Source organism: Hyperolius riggenbachi, chromosome 7, assembly GCF_040937935.1.
Source record: "Hyperolius riggenbachi isolate aHypRig1 chromosome 7, aHypRig1.pri, whole genome shotgun sequence".
In the NCBI taxonomy this organism is placed as follows: domain Eukaryota; kingdom Metazoa; phylum Chordata; class Amphibia; order Anura; family Hyperoliidae; genus Hyperolius; species Hyperolius riggenbachi.
In genome coordinates, this window is record NC_090652.1 from 28,639,846 (window position 1) to 28,662,202 (window position 22,357).

At 46.1% G+C, this 22,357-nt stretch overlaps 1 protein-coding gene across 4 annotated transcripts in view; it reads right to left on the bottom strand.

The window, feature by feature from the left end:
* Nucleotides 1-22,357, bottom strand: part of LOC137524204 (uncharacterized) — a 624,050-nt gene that overhangs the window by 24,358 nt on the left and 577,335 nt on the right. For 3 of the 4 annotated variants that reach the window (XM_068243801.1, XM_068243800.1, XM_068243803.1), the window contains one exon: nt 21,508-21,783. The exons of the other annotated variant lie outside the window; for it this stretch is intronic. In XM_068243801.1, coding sequence (XP_068099902.1) covers nt 21,508-21,783 — 276 coding nt within the window. The remainder of the gene's footprint in view (nt 1-21,507; nt 21,784-22,357) is intronic. 4 annotated transcript variants of the gene reach the window in all.

Here is a 22,357-nt window from a genome sequence, read left to right on the forward strand (position 1 = left end):
TCATGCCGTAATTTCGCATTAAACGCTACCGTAATTTTGCGTTAAACCGTAACGCTCCGTATAATATAAAAAAGCCGCCGACTTTAAGGGTTAATAGCAAAGCCCCCTTAAATGCTAAGAGCCTCAAATTTGGAGAATATATTAAGGAGATCAGGAGGAATAAGAGGAAAAATTTTTTTTTCAAAAAGACCTTATAGTTTTTGAGAAAATCGATGTTAAAGTTTCAAAGGAAAAATGTAAACATTTAAAAACCCGCCGACTTTAACGGTTAATAGCAAAGCCTGCTTAAAGTTTAGGAACACCAAATTCCCAGGGTATATTAAGGGGATCAGTGGGAATAAGAGGAAAAATTTTTTTTTCAAAAAGACCTTATAGTTTTTGAGAAAATCGATTTTTAAGTTTCAAGGGCGAAAATGTCTTTTAAATGCGGAAAATGTCAGTTTTTTTTGCACAGGTAACAATAGTGTATTATTTTCATAGATTCCCCCAAGTGGGAAGAGTTTTACTTACTTCGTTCTGAGTGTGGGAAATATAAAAAAAAAACGACGTGGGGTCCCCCCTCCCAGACCTCTTTAACCCCTTGTCCCCCATGCAGGCTGGGATAGCCAGAATGCGGAGCACCGGCCGCGTGGGGCTCCGCACCCTGACTATACCAGCCCGCATGGTCCATGGATTGGGGGGTCTCAGAAGGGGAGGGGCAGCCAAGCTTTCCCCTCCCCCTCCGAGCCCTTGTCCAATCCAAGGACAAGGGGCTCTTCTCCACCTCCGATGGGCGGTGGAGGTGGAGGCCGCGATTTCCTGGGTGGGGGGTTCATGGTGGAATCTGGGAGTCCCCTTTAAAAAGGGGTCCCCCAGATGCCCACCCCCCTCCCAGGAGAAATGAGTATAGAGGTACTTGTAGTACCCCTTACCCATTTCCTTTAAGAGTTAAAAGTAAATAAACACACAAACACATAGAAAAAGTATTTTAATTGAACAAAAAACATAACCACGAAAAAAGTCCTTTAATATTCTTAATTAACCATTAATACTTACCTGTCCCTTTAAATAAATGATCCCACGCAATATCCTCGGAAATGTTCTATCAGTTACAATGTAACAAAGTTATTATGTAACAACTGTGTTACATTGTAACTACGCCGCACCCGACGCCACTCGCCGCTCAGCCGCCGCATACGCGTCCGTGCAGGACGCTAAGTCCCCGCAGCTCCCGCTGTCCACCCCGCCCACATCTGTCACCCACATGTCACCCACATGTGGGTGACATGTGGGTGACATGTGGGAGAGGCGGGGAGGGCAGCGGAGCCGGCGGGGACTTAGCGTCCTGCACGGACCCGACAGAGCTCTGAGCTATATAGCTCAGAGCTCTGAGAAGCATCTTTGTATTTGGGCTCCAAGGAGCCCCATTGGTCCTCAGCAGACCAATGGGGTTCCTTCAAATCAGAAGGAACCCCATTGGTCTGCTAAGGACCAATGGGGCTCCTTGGAGCCCAAATACAAAGATGCTTTTGAGAGCTCTGAGCTATATAGCTCAGAGCTCTGTCAGGTCCTGCAGCGCAGACGCAGTGGCGGCGGCGGCGGTGAGTGACGTCGGGTGCGGCGTAGTTACAATGTAACAAAGTTGTTATATTGTAATAACTTTGTTACATTGTAACTGATAGAACATTTCCGAGGATATTGCGTGGGATCATTTATTTAAAGGGACAGGTAAGTATTAATGGTTAATTAAGAATATTAAAGGACTTTTTTCGTGGTTATGTTTTTTGTTCAATTAAAATACTTTTTCTATGTGTTTGTGTGTTTATTTACTTTTAACTCTTAAAGGAAATGGGTAAGGGGTACTACAAGTACCTCTATACTCATTTCTCCTGGGAGGGGGGTGGGCATCTGGGGGACCCCTTTTTAAAGGGGACTCCCAGATTCCACCATGAACCCCCCACCCAGGAAATCGCGGCCTCCACCTCCACCGCCCATCGGAGGTGGAGAAGAGCCCCTTGTCCTTGGATTGGACAAGGGCTCGGAGGGGGAGGGGAAAGCTTGGCTGCCCCTCCCCTTCCGAGACCCCCCAATCCATGGACCATGCGGGCTGGTATAGTCAGGGTGCGGAGCCCCACGCGGCCGGTGCTCCGCATTCTGGCTATCCCAGCCTGCATGGGGGACAAGGGGTTAAAGAGGTCTGGGAGGGGGGACCCCACGTCGTTTTTTTTTTATATTTCCCACACTCAGAACGAAGTAAGTAAAACTCTTCCCACTTGGGGGAATCTATGAAAATAATACACTATTGTTACCTGTGCAAAAAAAACTGACATTTTCCGCATTTAAAAGACATTTTTGCCCTTGAAACTTAAAAATCGATTTTCTCAAAAACTATAAGGTGTTTTTGAAAAAAAAATGTTTCCTCTTATTCCCACTGATCCCCTTAATATACCCTAGGAATTTGGTGTTCCTAAACTTTAAGCAGGCTTTGCTATTAACCGTTAAAATCGGCGGGTTTTTAAATGTATACATTTTTACTTTGAAACTTTAACATCGATTTTCTCAAAAACTATAAGGTGTTTTTGAAAAAAAAATTTTTCCTCTTATTCCTCCTGATCTCCTTAATATATTCTCCAAATTTGAGGCTCTTAGCATTTAAGGGGGCTTTGCTATTAACCCTTAAAGTCGGCGGCTTTTTTATATTATACGGAGCGTTACGGTTTAACGCGAAATTACGGTAGCGTTTAATGCGAAATTACGGCATGAACGAAACGCGAAATTTCGCGTTGAAAATTACGCTTACGGTATTTTCAATTACGATTTTAATGGCAATTTCGCTACGCTAATTTCGCATCGTAATCGCAAATTTCGCATGCGTAATTATAGTAATGCGAAATTACGAAAATTTCAGCTCAACTCTACCCAGTATAGATTAGATAGGTATATGCCCCCAGTATAGGTTAGATCGGTATATGCCCCCAGTATAGGTTAGATCGGTATATGCCCCCAGTATAGGTTAGATCTGTATATGCCCCCAGTATAGGTTAGATCTGTATATGCCCCCAGTATAGGTTAGATAGGTATATGCCCCCAGTATAGGTTAGATCAGTATATGCCCCCAGTATAGATTAGATAGGTATATGTTCCCCAGTATAGGTTAGATAGGTATATGCCTCCAGTATAGGTTAGATAGGTATATGCCTTCAGTATAGGTTAGATAGGTATATGCCCCAGTATAGATTAGATAGGTATATGCCCCCAGTATAGGTTATATAGGTATATGTCCCCACTATAGTTTAGATAGGTATATGCCCCAGTATAGATTAGATAGGTATATGCCCCCAGTATAGGTTAGATCGGTATATGCCCCCAGTATAGGTTAGATCTGTATATGCCCCCAGTATAGGTTAGATCTGTATATGCCCCCAGTATAGGTTAGATCTGTATATGCCCCCAGTATAGGTTAGATAGGTATATGCCCCCAGTATAGGTTAGATCAGTATATGCCCCCAGTATAGATTAGATAGGTATATGTTCCCCAGTATAGGTTAGATAGGTATATGCCTCCAGTATAGGTTAGATAGGTATATGCCTCCAGTATAGGTTAGATAGGTATATGCCCCAGTATAGGTTAGATAGGAATGGTACAGTATAGAACAGTTAAAACCACTCGGCACTCAGACCCAGTCCGTGTAGGTGGGGGGCAGGCTCTGCACTTGCTTTATATTCAATAATAACTTCCCCTTTCCAAGACACCCATACAGATGGCGTGTAGCTAAAGCTCTGGACGTGCACCGGTACCAATTTCTGTGAACAACAGTCTATAAATGTACATACATGAAGACAGACCGGGCACCAGTCCCTTTAAGCTCTACCTGGCGTTATAAAAAAATCCGCCAGGAGGGAGCGCAGCAGTTTTTTACAATTTTTTTTTTTCCTATATCATGTAGCGAGCCCAGGGCTCGCTACATGATAGCCGCTGCTCAGCGGCATTCCCCCGCCCTCTCAGATCGCCTTCGGCGATCTCCGATCAGGAAATCCCGTTCAAAGAACGGGATTTCCTGGAGGGCTTCCCCCGTCGCCATGGCGACGGGGCGGGATGACGTCACCGACGTCACTGACGTCGGGACGTCATTGGGAGTCCCGGGCCACCCCTCGGCGCTGCCTGGCACTGATTGGCCAGGCAGCGCACGGGGTCTGGGGGGGGGGGAGGCGTGCGGCGCGAAGAATAGCGGCGATCGTGCGCGGGGCGGCGGCGATCAGTGTACTGGCGCAGCTAGCAAAGTGCTAGCTGCGTCCAGCAAAAAAAAAATTAAACAAATCGGCCCAGCAGGACCGGAGAAAACCTCCTGCGCGGCTTACCCCGAACTACGTTCGGGGTTACCGCCAAGGAGGTTAATGTAGCATCTTGCCAAAAAATATATTGCAGTAGTACATTCACATCAAATCGAAATTGGATGCATCAAACCTGCATATATGAGGGTGTCAGGGGAGTGCGGGATGCGGGTGACCAGGGATGAATGGACGGCACTACAGCCGTTTCGCGCCCAGCTGGTGCTTGCTCACATGCTCGTGTCCTTGGTGATGGCGGCGCCGAGCAGCTTTCCGGATAGGACCTGTAAGCCACGCCTCCGGCGCACGCCATTGGTGTGGAGCAAGAGTGTCAGGGAGGTGAGAGGTGAGGGGGCGGAGACTCGCCATAGCGGCGAGAGACTGGTGTATGTGTTTAGACAAACCAGCAAGAAAAAATCGGCTGCTGGCGATGCATTAAAGGAGCAGTGTGTAGTGAAACCTAAAAGTGAATAAACAATGAACATTGTAACTACAAACGTGGTATTAGCAAAACCAACTAGGCTAGCACATGGAACATGATTATTATAAACTTGTGTGTCAAGTCATTGTGCCTACTAAAATAATTGTGCATAAGTCAGTGCACCCTACATGGAAGCACACCTATATTTTTGCATTGCTGCTACAAAGTACACTCTGTATCTTCTGCATCATCTAAAACCAAGTTTTAAATCATTAACATGTTTATTACATATATTTTTGTCCCCTATTTTTTATTAAACCCACAACATTCCCATAAAAACCCTCTAAAAAGACTGGTGGTGGGACCGCTTTTTCAAAAAGACGAATTAAAAAGGTGTATTCACCTTATTGCTGGGTGGATTGCCAAAAAAAACGGGGGGCCAGAACAATATCTGTCAGCTGGATTGTGCCCAAAAATGACCAATGTTCCATTCCAGCCAGGGACGCACCAAAGCCAGCTGAGAATATACAAAACTCGGGAGGAGAAAATAGAAGTGAGGAGAGAGAAGTAAAAGGCATCACCTGAAGGGGAAAGATAAGTCTAAAGAGGAAGACCTAAAGATGAAATTATCATGCATGTGGAAAGAGGGAAACACACCACAAGGAGAACCCTAGAGGGAATGGGGCGGGCAAGTGGCACCCCAGCTAGTGACACATTTTATATGTTGGGTGATGATAGATCACTAGAGGACACTTTCCAACGGACGTGCCCCAAGTGTTAGGAGAGGGGGAGGAGATGGAGAGGGAGAAACAAGCAGCAGAACACGCTCCCAGCTATAACAGTCTGGAATATCGCGTCTGGTCGCTGCCTATTGCCTTTTTACCACAACTCCAGCTCAATGGCACTAATGGTGGATACATAAGGCTAATTATTTCAAAATCCCCCTCCTCCCCCATCTGTCACCCCATATTATTGGCCGGCTATTGTCGGCCAAAGGGTGTGCATTACACCCATAGGTGGCCAAATGGGAAGCCCCCTGCTCGTCCAATCTATCCAATAAAGTTAAAGGGAACCAGAGAGGAACGAGGGGTGAAAAAAGGCAAAGATTTTATACATACCTGGGGCTTCTTCCAGCCCCATAAGCCTAATTCGCTCCCACGCCGCCCTCCTCACCTTCCTGGATCCGCCGGTACCGGGCCCGTCACTTCCGGCGGACGCGGCCAATTGTCCGCATCACAGGGGCTCCCTCCATACATGTACGCATGCGGCTGCGCAGTAAGCAGCCACATGCGTATCTGTATGGGGAGAGCACCCTGTGATGCGGAGAATTGGCCGCGTCCGCCGGCCGACTTGCCGACTCGCGGCAATGACGGGACCCGGTGGCGGCAGATCCAGGCAGCGGAGGACGGCGGCGTGGGAGCGATCCGTGCGTATGGGGCTGGAGGAAGCCCCAGGTATGTATAGTTCATCCTCTCTGGTTCCCTTTAAAGACGAGAGAGCAAAACACCATGAGAAAATTCGGTGCAGATATGCCGTAAGTTTCCCAAAATAGAGAAAGTGCTCAGTAGAGTCCAAATATTGTTCTGGACTCTGGTAGGCCAAAAAATGTGCCTCTAAGATAGGGGGATCTAAAGATTTATGGGTCGAGGAAACAGGACAACTTCAGTCTATCATTTAGACCCAATGGTCCCATTGCCTCTGTGCGTAGAATGACCCTCGACTCCCGTCTAGTCAATTCCTGGTCTCGATCACCTCCTCTTCGGGACGGAACCACGTGTAGGAGGCCAGCAAACTTCAAGCATCCTGCCCTACCCCCATGGGCCTCTCTGACATGTTCGATAAGTCGGGGGCAACCCTTCCCCGACTTTATGGATTTAAGATGTTCCCCCGCCCTTTCCTTCAGGGGTCGGGTAGTTTTACCCACATAAAAGAACTGGCATGGGCAGAACAAAGCATAAGTGACAAAACCTGTCTGACATGTGATGAATGCTCTTACTTCCCATTGGATCCCACCTAAATGGTAATTTGTGCCTTCCCACATGTTCTTACAATATTTACAATTGCCACATCTGTGGTTCCCCTTGGGGCGTCTGATGGTTAGCCAATTCTGGATCAGGGGTGAGCGGAACTCGCTTCTGGTTAGGGTGTCCCCTAAAGTTGGGGCTCTCCTATAGGCTACTCTAGGTGGGTGAGGGAACACCTTCTGCAGGGTGGGATCTCTGGTTATTATTGCCCAGTTTCTTTTAATGGTTTGAGTCAGCTTCCCCGACATGGGGGTGTAATCAAATGTAAAAGTGAAGGGTTTTTTTCCCTGATTTTTGGGGGGTCTAGCGAGGAGGGAGGTCCTATTCCTATTTCTGGCTTTGTCTTGTGCCTCCTGGAGAGAGCGTTTGTCATACTTTCTAGCTTGCAAACGTACTGTTAATTCCTGCGCTTGTTCCTCAAAGGTATCCAGGCTGGAGTTATTCCGCCTGAGGCGTAGGTACTGGCCGTATGGCAGGGAGGTTTCTCCTTGTGGTGTGTTTCCCTCTTTCCACATGCATGATAATTTCATCTTTAGGTCTTCCTCTTTAGACTTATCTTTTGGCTCCTCCCCTTCAGGTGATGCCTTTTACTCCACTTCTCTCTCCTCACTTCTATTTTCTCCTCCCGAGTTTTGTATATTCTCAGCTGGCTTTGGTGCATCCCTGGCTGGACTGGAACACTGGTCATTTTTGGGCACAATCCAGCTGACAGATATTGTTCTGGCCCCCCGTTTTTGTAGAGATACTTGGTGGCAATCCACCCAGCAATAAGGTGAATACACCTTTTTAATTAGTCTTTTTGAAAAAGCGGTCCCACCACCAGTCTTTTTAGAGGGTTTTTATGGGAATGTTGTGGGGTTAATAAAAATTAGGGGACAAAAATATATGTAAAAAAAAATGTTAATGATTTAAACTTGGTTTTAGATGATGCAGAAGATACAGAGTGTACTGTGTAGCAGCAATGCAAAAATATAGGTGTGCTTCCATGTAGGGTGCACTGACTTATGCACAATTATTTTAGTAGGCACAATGATTTGACACACAAGTTTATAATAATCATGTTCTATGTCCTAGCCTAGTTGGTTTTGCTTATACCACGTTTGTAGTTACAATGTTCATTGTTTATTCACTTTTAGGTTTCACTACACACTGCCCCTTTAATGCATCGCCAGCAGCCGATTTTTTCTTGCTGGTTTGTCTAAACACATACACCAGTCTCTCGCCGCTATGGCGAGTCTCCGCCCCCTCACCTCTCACCTCCCTGACACTCTTGCTCCACACCAATGGCGTGCGCCGGAGGCGTGGCTTACAGGTCCTATCCGGAAAGCCGCTCGGCGCCGCCATCACCAAGAACACGAGCATGTGAGCAAGCACCAGCTGGGCGCGAAATGGCTGTAGTGCCGTCCATTCATCCCTGGTCACCCGCATCCCGCACTCCCCTGACACCCTCATCTATGCAGGTTTGATGCATCCAATTTCGATTTGATGTGAATGTACTACTGCAATATATTTTTTGGCAAGATGCTACATTAAAGAGCTTAAAGGGACTGGTGCCCGGTCTGTCTTCATGTATGTACATAGGTTAGATAGGTATATGCCTCCAGTATAGGTTAGATAGGTATATGCCCCAGTATAGGTTAGATAGGTAGGTGCCCCCAGTATAGGTTAGATAGGTATATGCCTCCAGTATAGGTTAGATAGGTATATGTCCCCCAGTATAGATTAGATAGGTATATGTCCCCCAGTATAGATTAGATAGGTATATGTCCCCAGTATAGATTAGATAGGTATATGTCCCCAGTATAGATTAGATAGGTGTATGTCCCCAGTATAGATTAGATAGGTGTATGTCCCCAGTATAGATTAGATAGGTATATGTCCCCAGTATAGATTAGATAGGTATATGTCCCCCAGTATAGATTAGATAGGTATATGTCCCCCAGTATAGATTAGATAGGTGTATGTCCCCAGTATAGATTAGATAGGTGTATGTCCCCAGTATAGATTAGATAGGTATATGTCCCCAGTATAGATTAGATAGGTATATGTCCCCAGTATAGATTAGATAGGTATATGTCCCCAGTATAGATTAGATAGGTATATGTCCCCAGTATAGGTTAGATAGGTATATGTCCCCAGTATAAATTAGATAGGTATATGTCCCCAGTATAGATTAGATAGGTATATGCCCCCCAGTATAGATTAGATAGGTATATGTCCCCAGTATAGATTAGATAGGTATATGTCCCCCAGTATAGATTAGATAGGTATATGTCCCAAGTATAGGTTAGATAGGTATATGTCCCCAGTATAGGTTAGATAGGTATATGTCCCCAGTATAGGTTAGATAGGTATATGTCCCCAGTATAGATTAGATAGGTATATGTCCCCCAGTATAGATTAGATAGGTGTATGTCCCCAGTATAGATTAGATAGGTATATGTCCCCAGTATAGATTAGATAGGTATATGTCCCCCAGTATAGATTAGATAGGTATATGTCCCCAGTATAGGTTAGATAGGTATATGTCCCCAGTATAGATTAGATAGGTATATGTCCCCAGTATAGGTTAGATAGGTATATGTCCCCAGTATAGGTTAGATAGGTATATGTCCTTAGTATAGATTAGATAGGTATATGTCCCCCAGTATAGATTAGATAGGTGTATGTCCCCAGTATAGATTAGATAGGTATATGTCCCCAGTATAGATTAGATAGGTATATGTCCCCCAGTATAGATTAGATAGGTATATGTCCCCAGTATAGGTTAGATAGGTATATGTCCCCAGTATAGATTAGATAGGTATATGTCCCCAGTATAGGTTAGATAGGTATATGTCCCCAGTATAGATTAGATAGGTATATGTCCCCAGTATAGGTTAGATAGGTATATGTCCCCAGTATAGATTAGATAGGTATATGCCCCCAGTATAGGTTAGATAGGTATATGTCCCCACTATAGTTTAGATAGGTATATGCCCCAGTATAGATTAGATAGGTATATGCCCCCAGTATAGGTTAGATCGGTATATGCCCCCAGTATAGGTTAGATCTGTATATGCCCCCAGTATAGGTTAGATCTGTATATGCCCCCAGTATAGGTTAGATCTGTATATGCCCCCAGTATAGGTTAGATAGGTATATGCCCCCAGTATAGGTTAGATCAGTATATGCCCCCAGTATAGATTAGATAGGTATATGTTCCCCAGTATAAGTTAGATAGGTATATGCCTCCAGTATAGGTTAGATAGGTATATGCCTTCAGTATAGGTTAGATAGGTATATGCCCCAGTATAGATTAGATAGGTATATGCCCCCAGTATAGGTTAGATAGGTATATGTCCCCACTATAGTTTAGATAGGTATATGCCCCAGTATAGATTAGATCGGTATATGCCCCCAGTATAGGTTAGATCGGTATATGCCCCCAGTATAGGTTAGATCTGTATATGCCCCCAGTATAGGTTAGATCTGTATATGCCCCCAGTATAGGTTAGATAGGTATATGCCCCCAGTATAGGTTAGATCAGTATATGCCCCCAGTATAGATTAGATAGGTATATGTTCCCCAGTATAGGTTAGATAGGTATATGCCTCCAGTATAGGTTAGATAGGTATATGCCTCCAGTATAGGTTAGATAGGTATATGCCCCAGTATAGGTTAGATAGGAATGGTACAGTATAGAACAGTTAAAACCACTCGGCACTCAGACCCAGTCCGTGTAGGTGGGGGGCAGGCTCTGCACTTGCTTTATATTCAATAATAACTTCCCCTTTCCAAGACACCCATACAGATGGCGTGTAGCTAAAGCTCTGGACGTGCACCGGTACCAATTTCTGTGAACAACAGTCTATAAATGTACATACATGAAGACAGACCGGGCACCAGTCCCTTTAAGCTCTACCTGGCGTTATAAAAAAATCCGCCAGGAGGGAGCGCAGCAGTTTTTTACAATTTTTTTTTTCCTATATCATGTAGCGAGCCCAGGGCTCGCTACATGATAGCCGCTGCTCAGCGGCATCCCCCCGCCCTCTCAGATCGCCTTCGGCGATCTCCGATCAGGAAATCCCGTTCAAAGAACGGGATTTCCTGGAGGGCTTCCCCCGTCGCCATGGCGACGGGGCGGGATGACGTCACCGACGTCACTGACGTCGGGACGTCATTGGGAGTCCCGGGCCACCCCTCGGCGCTGCCTGGCACTGATTGGCCAGGCAGCGCACGGGGTCTGGGGGGGGGGGGAGGCGTGCGGCGCGAAGAATAGCGGCGATCGTGCGCGGGGCGGCGGCGATCAGTGTACTGGCGCAGCTAGCAAAGTGCTAGCTGCGTCCAGCAAAAAAAAAAATTAAACAAATCGGCCCAGCAGGGCCGGAGAAAACCTCCTGCGCGGCTTACCCCGAACTACGTTCGGGGTTACCGCCAAGGAGGTTAATGTAGCATCTTGCCAAAAAATATATTGCAGTAGTACATTCACATCAAATCGAAATTGGATGCATCAAACCTGCATATATGAGGGTGTCAGGGGAGTGCGGGATGCGGGTGACCAGGGATGAATGGACGGCACTACAGCCGTTTCGCGCCCAGCTGGTGCTTGCTCACATGCTCGTGTCCTTGGTGATGGCGGCGCCGAGCAGCTTTCCGGATAGGACCTGTAAGCCACGCCTCCGGCGCACGCCATTGGTGTGGAGCAAGAGTGTCAGGGAGGTGAGAGGTGAGGGGGCGGAGACTCGCCATAGCGGCGAGAGACTGGTGTATGTGTTTAGACAAACCAGCAAGAAAAAATCGGCTGCTGGCGATGCATTAAAGGAGCAGTGTGTAGTGAAACCTAAAAGTGAATAAACAATGAACATTGTAACTACAAACGTGGTATTAGCAAAACCAACTAGGCTAGCACATGGAACATGATTATTATAAACTTGTGTGTCAAGTCATTGTGCCTACTAAAATAATTGTGCATAAGTCAGTGCACCCTACATGGAAGCACACCTATATTTTTGCATTGCTGCTACAAAGTACACTCTGTATCTTCTGCATCATCTAAAACCAAGTTTTAAATCATTAACATGTTTATTACATATATTTTTGTCCCCTATTTTTTATTAACCCCACAACATTCCCATAAAAACCCTCTAAAAAGACTGGTGGTGGGACCGCTTTTTCAAAAAGACGAATTAAAAAGGTGTATTCACCTTATTGCTGGGTGGATTGCCAAAAAAAACGGGGGGCCAGAACAATATCTGTCAGCTGGATTGTGCCCAAAAATGACCAGTGTTCCAGTCCAGCCAGGGACGCACCAAAGCCAGCTGAGAATATACAAAACTCGGGAGGAGAAAATAGAAGTGAGGAGAGAGAAGTAAAAGGCATCACCTGAAGGGGAAAGATAAGTCTAAAGAGGAAGACCTAAAGATGAAATTATCATGCATGTGGAAAGAGGGAAACACACCACAAGGAGAACCCTAGAGGGAATGGGGCGGGCAAGTGGCACCCCAGCTAGTGACACATTTTATATGTTGGGTGATGATAGATCACTAGAGGACACTTTCCAACGGACGTGCCCCAAGTGTTAGGAGAGGGGGAGGAGATGGAGAGGGAGAAACAAGCAGCAGAACACGCTCCCAGCTATAACAGTCTGGAATATCGCGTCTGGTCGCTGCCTATTGCCTTTTTACCACAACTCCAGCTCAATGGCACTAATGGTGGATACATAAGGCTAATTATTTCAAAATCCCCCTCCTCCCCCATCTGTCACCCCATATTATTGGCCGGCTATTGTCGGCCAAAGGGTGTGCATTACACCCATAGGTGGCCAAATGGGAAGCCCCCTGCTCGTCCAATCTATCCAATAAAGTTAAAGGGAACCAGAGAGGAACGAGGGGTGAAAAAAGGCAAAGATTTTATACATACCTGGGGCTTCTTCCAGCCCCATAAGCCTAATTCGCTCCCACGCCGCCCTCCTCACCTTCCTGGATCCGCCGGTACCGGGCCCGTCACTTCCGGCGGACGCGGCCAATTGTCCGCATCACAGGGGCTCCCTCCATACATGTACGCATGCGGCTGCGCAGTAAGCAGCCACATGCGTATCTGTATGGGGAGAGCACCCTGTGATGCGGAGAATTGGCCGCGTCCGCCGGCCGACTTGCCGACTCGCGGCAATGACGGGACCCGGTGGCGGCAGATCCAGGCAGCGGAGGACGGCGGCGTGGGAGCGATCCGTGCGTATGGGGCTGGAGGAAGCCCCAGGTATGTATAGTTCATCCTCTCTGGTTCCCTTTAAAGACGAGAGAGCAAAACACCATGAGAAAATTCGGTGCAGATATGCCGTAAGTTTCCCAAAATAGAGAAAGTGCTCAGTAGAGTCCAAATATTGTTCTGGACTCTGGTAGGCCAAAAAATGTGCCTCTAAGATAGGGGGATCTAAAGATTTATGGGTCGAGGAAACAGGACAACTTCAGTCTATCATTTAGACCCAATGGTCCCATTGCCTCTGTGCGTAGAATGACCCTCGACTCCCGTCTAGTCAATTCCTGGTCTCGATCACCTCCTCTTCGGGACGGAACCACGTGTAGGAGGCCAGCAAACTTCAAGCATCCTGCCCTACCCCCATGGGCCTCTCTGACATGTTCGATAAGTCGAGGGCAACCCTTCCCCGACTTTATGGATTTAAGATGTTCCCCCGCCCTTTCCTTCAGGGGTCGGGTAGTTTTACCCACATAAAAGAACTGGCATGGGCAGAACAAAGCATAAGTGACAAAACCTGTCTGACATGTGATGAATGCTCTTACTTCCCATTGGATCCCACCTAAATGGTAATTTGTGCCTTCCCACATGTTCTTACAATATTTACAATTGCCACATCTGTGGTTCCCCTTGGGGCGTCTGATGGTTAGCCAATTCTGGATCAGGGGTGAGCGGAACTCGCTTCTGGTTAGGGTGTCCCCTAAAGTTGGGGCTCTCCTATAGGCTACTCTAGGTGGGTGAGGGAACACCTTCTGCAGGGTGGGATCTCTGGTTATTATTGCCCAGTTTCTTTTAATGGTTTGAGTCAGCTTCCTCGACATGGGGGTGTAATCAAATGTAAAAGTGAAGGGTTTTTTTCCCTGATTTTTGGGGGGTCTAGCGAGGAGGGAGGTCCTATTCCTATTTCTGGCTTTGTCTTGTGCCTCCTGGAGAGAGCGTTTGTCATACTTTCTAGCTTGCAAACGTACTGTTAATTCCTGCGCTTGCTCCTCAAAGGTATCCAGGCTGGAGTTATTCCGCCTGAGGCGTAGGTACTGGCCGTATGGCAGGGAGGTTTCTCCTTGTGGTGTGTTTCCCTCTTTCCACATGCATGATAATTTCATCTTTAGGTCTTCCTCTTTAGACTTATCTTTTGGCTCCTCCCCTTCAGGTGATGCCTTTTACTCCACTTCTCTCTCCTCACTTCTATTTTCTCCTCCCGAGTTTTGTATATTCTCAGCTGGCTTTGGTGCATCCCTGGCTGGACTGGAACACTGGTCATTTTTGGGCACAATCCAGCTGACAGATATTGTTCTGGCCCCCCGTTTTTGTAGAGATACTTGGTGGCAATCCACCCAGCAATAAGGTGAATACACCTTTTTAATTAGTCTTTTTGAAAAAGCGGTCCCACCACCAGTCTTTTTAGAGGGTTTTTATGGGAATGTTGTGGGGTTAATAAAAATTAGGGGACAAAAATATATGTAAAAAAAAATGTTAATGATTTAAACTTGGTTTTAGATGATGCAGAAGATACAGAGTGTACTTTGTAGCAGCAATGCAAAAATATAGGTGTGCTTCCATGTAGGGTGCACTGACTTATGCACAATTATTTTAGTAGGCACAATGATTTGACACACAAGTTTATAATAATCATGTTCTATGTCCTAGCCTAGTTGGTTTTGCTTATACCACGTTTGTAGTTACAATGTTCATTGTTTATTCACTTTTAGGTTTCACTACACACTGCCCCTTTAATGCATCGCCAGCAGCCGATTTTTTCTTGCTGGTTTGTCTAAACACATACACCAGTCTCTCGCCGCTATGGCGAGTCTCCGCCCCCTCACCTCTCACCTCCCTGACACTCTTGCTCCACACCAATGGCGTGCGCCGGAGGCGTGGCTTACAGGTCCTATCCGGAAAGCCGCTCGGCGCCGCCATCACCAAGAACACGAGCATGTGAGCAAGCACCAGCTGGGCGCGAAATGGCTGTAGTGCCGTCCATTCATCCCTGGTCACCCGCATCCCGCACTCCCCTGACACCCTCATCTATGCAGGTTTGATGCATCCAATTTCGATTTGATGTGAATGTACTACTGCAATATATTTTTTGGCAAGATGCTACATTAAAGAGCTTAAAGGGACTGGTGCCCGGTCTGTCTTCATGTATGTACATAGGTTAGATAGGTATATGCCTCCAGTATAGGTTAGATAGGTATATGCCCCAGTATAGGTTAGATAGGTAGGTGCCCCCAGTATAGGTTAGATAGGTATATGCCTCCAGTATAGGTTAGATAGGTATATGTCCCCCAGTATAGATTAGATAGGTATATGTCCCCCAGTATAGATTAGATAGGTATATGTCCCCAGTATAGATTAGATAGGTATATGTCCCCAGTATAGATTAGATAGGTGTATGTCCCCAGTATAGATTAGATAGGTGTATGTCCCCAGTATAGATTAGATAGGTATATGTCCCCAGTATAGATTAGATAGGTATATGTCCCCAGTATAGGTTAGATAGGTATATGTCCCCAGTATAAATTAGATAGGTATATGTCCCCAGTATAGATTAGATAGGTATATGCCCCCCAGTATAGATTAGATAGGTATATGTCCCCAGTATAGATTAGATAGGTATATGTCCCCCAGTATAGATTAGATAGGTATATGTCCCAAGTATAGGTTAGATAGGTATATGTCCCCAGTATAGGTTAGATAGGTATATGTCCCCAGTATAGGTTAGATAGGTATATGTCCCCAGTATAGATTAGATAGGTATATGTCCCCCAGTATAGATTAGATAGGTGTATGTCCCCAGTATAGATTAGATAGGTATATGTCCCCAGTATAGATTAGATAGGTATATGTCCCCCAGTATAGATTAGATAGGTATATGTCCCCAGTATAGGTTAGATAGGTATATGTCCCCAGTATAGATTAGATAGGTATATGTCCCCAGTATAGGTTAGATAGGTATATGTCCCCAGTATAGGTTAGATAGGTATATGTCCTTAGTATAGATTAGATAGGTATATGTCCCCCAGTATAGATTAGATAGGTGTATGTCCCCAGTATAGATTAGATAGGTATATGTCCCCAGTATAGATTAGATAGGTATATGTCCCCCAGTATAGATTAGATAGGTATATGTCCCCAGTATAGGTTAGATAGGTATATTTCCCCAGTATAGATTAGATAGGTATATGTCCCCAGTATAGGTTAGATAGGTATATGTCCCCAGTATAGGTTAGATAGGTATATGTCCCCAGTATAGATTAGATAGGTATATGTCCCCAGTATAGATTAGATAGGTATATGTCCCCAGTATAGGTTAGATAGGTATATGTCCCCAGTATAGATTAGATAGGTATATGTCCGAAGTATAGGTTAGATAGGTATATGTCCCCAGTATAGATTAGATAGGTATATGTCCCCAGTATAGGTTAGATAGGTATATGTCCCCAGTATAGATTAGATAGGTATATGTCCCCAGTATAGGTTAGATAGGTATATGTCCCCAGTATAGATTAGATAGGTATATGTCCCCAGTATAGGTTAGATAGGTATATGTCCCCAGTATAGATTAGATAGGTATATGTCCCTAGTATAGGTTAGATAGGTATATGTCCCCAGTATAGGTTAGATAGGTATATGTCCCCAGTATAGATTAGATAGGTATATGTCCCCAGTATAGATTAGATAGGTATATGTCCCCAGTATAGGTTAGATAGGTATGTGTCCCCAGTATAGATTAGATAGGTATATGTCCCCAGTATAGGTTAGATAGGTATATGTCCCCAGTATAGATTAGATAGGTATATGTCCCCAGTATAGATTAGATAGGTATATGTCCCCAGTATAGGTTAGATAGGTATATGTCCCCAGTATAGATTAGATAGGTATATGTCCCCAGTATAGGTTAGATAGGTATATGTCCCCAGTATAGATTAGATAGGTATATGTCCCCAGTATAGGTTAGATAGGTATATGTCCCCAGTATAGATTAGATAGGTATATGTCCCCAGTATAGGTTAGATAGGTATATGTCCCCAGTATAGATTAGATAGGTATATGTCCCCAGTATAGGTTAGATAGGTATATGTCCCCAGTATAGATTAGATAGGTATATGTCCCCAGTATAGGTTAGATAGGTATATGTCCCCAGTATAGGTTAGATAGGTATATGTCCCCAGTATAGATTAGATAGGTATATGTCCCCAGTATAGATTAGATAGGTATATGTCCCCAGTATAGGTTAGATAGGTATGTGTCCCCAGTATAGATTAGATAGGTATATGTCCCGCCAGTGGCGGCTCCAGGAAATTTTTTTAGGGGGTGCTATGCAGGTGCTGGACCAATTTCCGGGGGAGCTGACGACCTGCGGCGCGTGAAGCGCGCCGCGCCAAAAATGGGTGTGGCCACAACCTGCGGCGCGCGAAGCGCGCCGCGGCGAAAAAATGGGCGTGGTCATGACCGGATGAGGGCGGGGCTAACTGTAATTTAAAGTGAACCCAGGGTGAGAGTGATATGGTGGCTGCCATATTTATTTCCTTTTAAACAATACTAGTTGCCTGGCAGCCCTGCTGATCTATTTGGCTGTAGTAGTGAACTGAATTACACCAGAAACAAGCCATGCAGCTAATCTTGTCAGTTCTGACAATATTGTCAGAAACCCCTGACCTGCTGCATGCTTGTTCAGGGTCTATGGTTGAAAGAATAAGAGGCAGAGGACCAGCACGGCAGCCAGGCAACTGGTATTGCTTAAAGGGAGATAAATATGGCAGCCTCAATATTATTCTCACCTCGGGTTCCCTTTAAAAGTGCAACGCAAAGACAGAGGGCCCAAGTTTTGGTGACCCTTTTCCCTGAAAATTCACATAATTGTGCAGGTTTTCTCAAGAAAATACACGTAATGTGAGCAGATTTTAACAAAAAACACGTCCAATGACCCCAATATGCACAATCGTTATCAGATATGGCCCCAATATGCACAATCGTTATCAGATATGGCCCCAATATGCACAATCGTTATCAGATATGGCCCCAATATGCACAATCGTTATCAGATATAGCCCCAATATGCACAATCGGTAGCAGATATGACCCCAATATGCACAATCGTTAGCAGATATGACCCCAATATGCACAATCGTTATCAGATATGGCCCCAATATGCACAATCGTTATCAGATATGGCCCCAATATGCACAATCGGTAGCAGATATGGTCCCAATATGCACAATCGGTAGCAGATATGGTCCCAATATGCACAATCGGTAGCAGATATGGTCCCAATATGCACAATCGGTGGCAGATATGGTCCCAATATGCACAATCGGTGGCAGATATGGTCCCAATATGCACAATCGGTGGCAGATATGGTCCCAATATGCACAATCGGTGGCAGATATGGTCCCAATATGCACAATCGGTGGCAGATATGGTCCCAATATGCACAATCGGTGGCAGATATGGTCCCAATATGCACAATCGGTGGCAGATATGGTCCCAATATGCACAATCGGTGGCAGATATGGTCCCAATATGCACAATCGGTGGCAGATATGGTCCCAATATGCACAATCGGTGGCAGATATGGTCCCAATATGCACAATCGGTGGCAGATATGGTCCCAATATGCACAATCGGTAGCAGATATGGCCCCAATATGCACAATCGGTAGCAGATATGACCCCAATATGCACAATCGGTAGCAGATATGACCCCAATATGCACAATCGGTAGCAGATATGACCCCAATATGCACAATCGGTAGCAGATATGACCCCAATATGCACAATCGGTAGCAGATATGACCCCAATATGCACAATCGGTAGCAGATATGACCCCAATATGCACAATCGGTAGCAGATATGACCCCAATATGCACAATCGGTAGCAGATATGACCCCAATATGCACAATCGGTAGCAGAAATGACCCCAATATGCACAATCGGTAGCAGAAATGACCCCAATATGCACAATCGGTAGCAGAAATGACCCCAATATGCACAATCGGTAGCAGAAATGACCCCAACATGCACAATCGGTAGCAGATATCGCCCCAATATGCACAATCCGTAGCAGATATGACCCCAATATGCACAATCCGTAGCAGATATGACCCCAATATGCACAATCCGTGGCAGATATGACCCCAATATGCACAATCCGTGGCAGATATGACCCCAATATGCACAATCCGTGGCAGATATGACCCCAATATGCACAATCCGTGGCAGATATGACCCCAATATGCACAATCCGTAGCAGATATGACCCCAATATGCACAATCCGCATCACCTGAAAAAGAAAAGAAAAACCCATTTACTCACCTACAGCCAGAAGACCTTCTTTCCCGACCTCCCGTCCCGAGTCCCGACCTCATTGTGGCGCGCAGCGCCCGCGCGCCCACGATCCTCTTCCTTCCCGACGTCACGACGAGACTTCCTGCCTGCATGCAGAGAGCAGGGCTACGGGAAAATGGCCGCCCGAAGTCTGCAGAACAGGGCTCCGGGCGGCCATCTTACCGTAGCCCTGCCTGCTGCTCCGTGCTGCCGGTGTGTGAACTGACTTGGCGTCTTTTAGACGCCTGAAGTCAGTTCACTCCAGGGGGTGCTTTGGGGGTGCTTGGACAATTCTAGGGGGTGCTCGAGCACCCCCAAGCACCCCCCTGGCGCCGCCACTGTGTCCCGCAGTATAGGTTAGATCTGTATATGCCCCCAGTATAGATTAGATAGGTATATGTCCCCAGTATAGATTAGATAGGTATATGTCCTCAGTATAGATTAGATAGGTATATGCCCCCAGTATATATTAGATACTGTAGGTAAATGTCCCCAGTATAGTTTAGATAGGTATATGCCCCAGTATAAGTTAGTTAAGTTAGGCAGGGGGAGCGGGGAGAGAGGAGTTTCCACTTACCTGCCTTCATCCTGCACGCAGCTTCTATCTTCAGCCTCTCCCGGCGCGCGTCACATCGGTAAGAGCTCCCCCTGTGATGACATGCGGTTATGTCAACACTGGGGGTGGCTGTTACCATAGCAACAGATGCCAGCCTGGTCAGGAAGTAGATAGAAGCTGCGCAGGATCCAGGCACCGTAAGTGGAAAGTCCTCTCTCTCCCGCAGCTCTGCCTGGTCCACGTACGCCCGCCGCCAGCAGCAAGCAAGGCCCCCCGCAGCGTGAGGCACACACATACTTCCGGTCTCGGTGCAGGGGGTGGTTCCAGACACCCGGAACACCCCCTTCCGTGCGCCAGTGGGTGCGACCCACCGCATCGCTGCCACTAATTAATAGTCTGAAACCAGCCTCAAACTCGTTGCTGCTTCACACCATACGTATAAACTAACATATATACAAAGAAATTCCTCTGCAGTGCAGTGTGGTCCCCCTAGTTGACATATCTGAAGGACCAGGATATTGACTATGAAACTGTAGGTGGATAGACTGTGATGTACTAGTTTGACTTCTGAACTTTGGTTGTTTGATGACACAGAGACAAGCCATGTGGAAATGAGGGGTGGAGGACAGCACCCTTTGGAGGGCATAAAGTAGTAGTTGGGGCCCTCTTGCAGCTTTGGGCCTCCCTGCAATCACAAGGGCTGCTCCCCTAAAATTTAATAGTATCTATTAAAAAAAAAGTCTGCGGCATGGCTGTGTTGCACACTTCGACCCATGCGCTGTCCTGGCTGCATGGACGGTGCATGCGCCATAGTGCGCAACCCATCCATAAGTGTGCAGCCATACTGTGCAAGTGAGTTCAGTCCACACCTACACAGTAGCATGAAGCCGCTCATGCACAGCTTTTTCCTCTGAGCAGCTTTGTGCTACTGTGCAGGTGAGAACCACACTCAGGCATTCGCAAGACAGCCGCACTCGTGAACAGATGCGAGAGCCGCCCGCTGCCACAGAGATAAGGAAGGTCCTGGGCAGCAGGCCAGCAGCGGTGGGGTTGGGGGATATCAGAAGCCTATGGACCATCCAGACGCTGCCCACTACTCAGGTGAGTATCTTTACCTTTTCTCTGATTGCAGGTTTGCTTTAACTACTGAATCTGTGTGCTACAAAAAAAGCACTGTTGGATTAAAGCTTCCATGTACTTTAGCCCTAAAGGTTAGGTACATTTAGAAGCCGGACACTTGTGCGACAGCCAGATTATCTTGACTAGCCCTGCTGAATGCTGCCCAAGAGTCGGGACCCACCACAGAAATAAAAACTACTGCACCTTCTGAACTGGAACACCTTTGCCAGCACTGTCAGATGCCAGCAATCGGGGTCCTCAGCAGCATCGGCCATCACTGCAGGTTCTTTCTTGAAGAACTAGGCCATCATTGCTGAACCTTCGCCTCCCTCTGTCCCCCCTCGCCCCATGTCTCCTTACAGATATTAGATGATTTCCAAGTGCGACTGATGGCGGCGTAGTATGGCAGCCTCGGCTTTTGGACATTACCCCCCCCCCATCCTTCCAGAACCTGTATGACCCTAAACCAATTCCAGGTACAACCCCCGTTTGTAAAATAAATTATTCTGATTTACCATCCGGTAATTGCTCAGAGTGTTCCAGGTTCCGAATCAGAGGTTCATTAGATCTCTTCAGGGCGAGATAGAACTTGTCCTTGTCGGCGTCGCCCCAGACTCTGACATAGTCATAGAGCTTTCTGAGCTTCTCCTGAGAGGTCGCTGCACCGCGTACATTGTCATACTGTTCATTTGTCAGTAGCTTCTCAGACAGCAGATCATCCAGGATGGGTTCCACAAGTGACACCTGGCTTATCAGCGCTGCTCGATGTTCATCAACAAAGTGCCCCCTGCCTGTGGAATATGATAAGACATAATTACACTATCATCAGAAACAATTGTGCTACAAGGTTCCATAATATAGAGTATACAGTGGCTTGCAAAAGTATTCGGCCCCCATTTTGTCACATTACCGCCACAAACATGAATCAATTTTATTGGAATTCCACGTGAAAGACCAATACAAAGTGGTGTACATGTGAGAAGTGGATTTAAAATCATACATGATTCCAAACATTTTTTTAAAATAAAAAACTGCAAAGTGGGGTGTGCGTAATTATTCGGCCCACTGAGTCAATACTTTGTAGAACCACCTTTTGCTGCAAATACAGCTGCCGGTCTTTTCAGGTATGTCTCTACCAGCTTTGCACATCTAGAGACTGAAATCCTTGCCTATTCTTCTTTGCAAAACAGCTCCAGCTCAGTCAGATTAGATGGACGTTTGTGAACAGCAGTTTTCAGATCTTGCCACAGATTCTCAATTGGATTTAGATCTGGACTTTGACTGGGCCATTCTAACACATAGATATGTTTTGTTTTAAACCATTCCATTGTTGCCCTGGCTTTATGTTTAGGGTCGTTGTCCTGC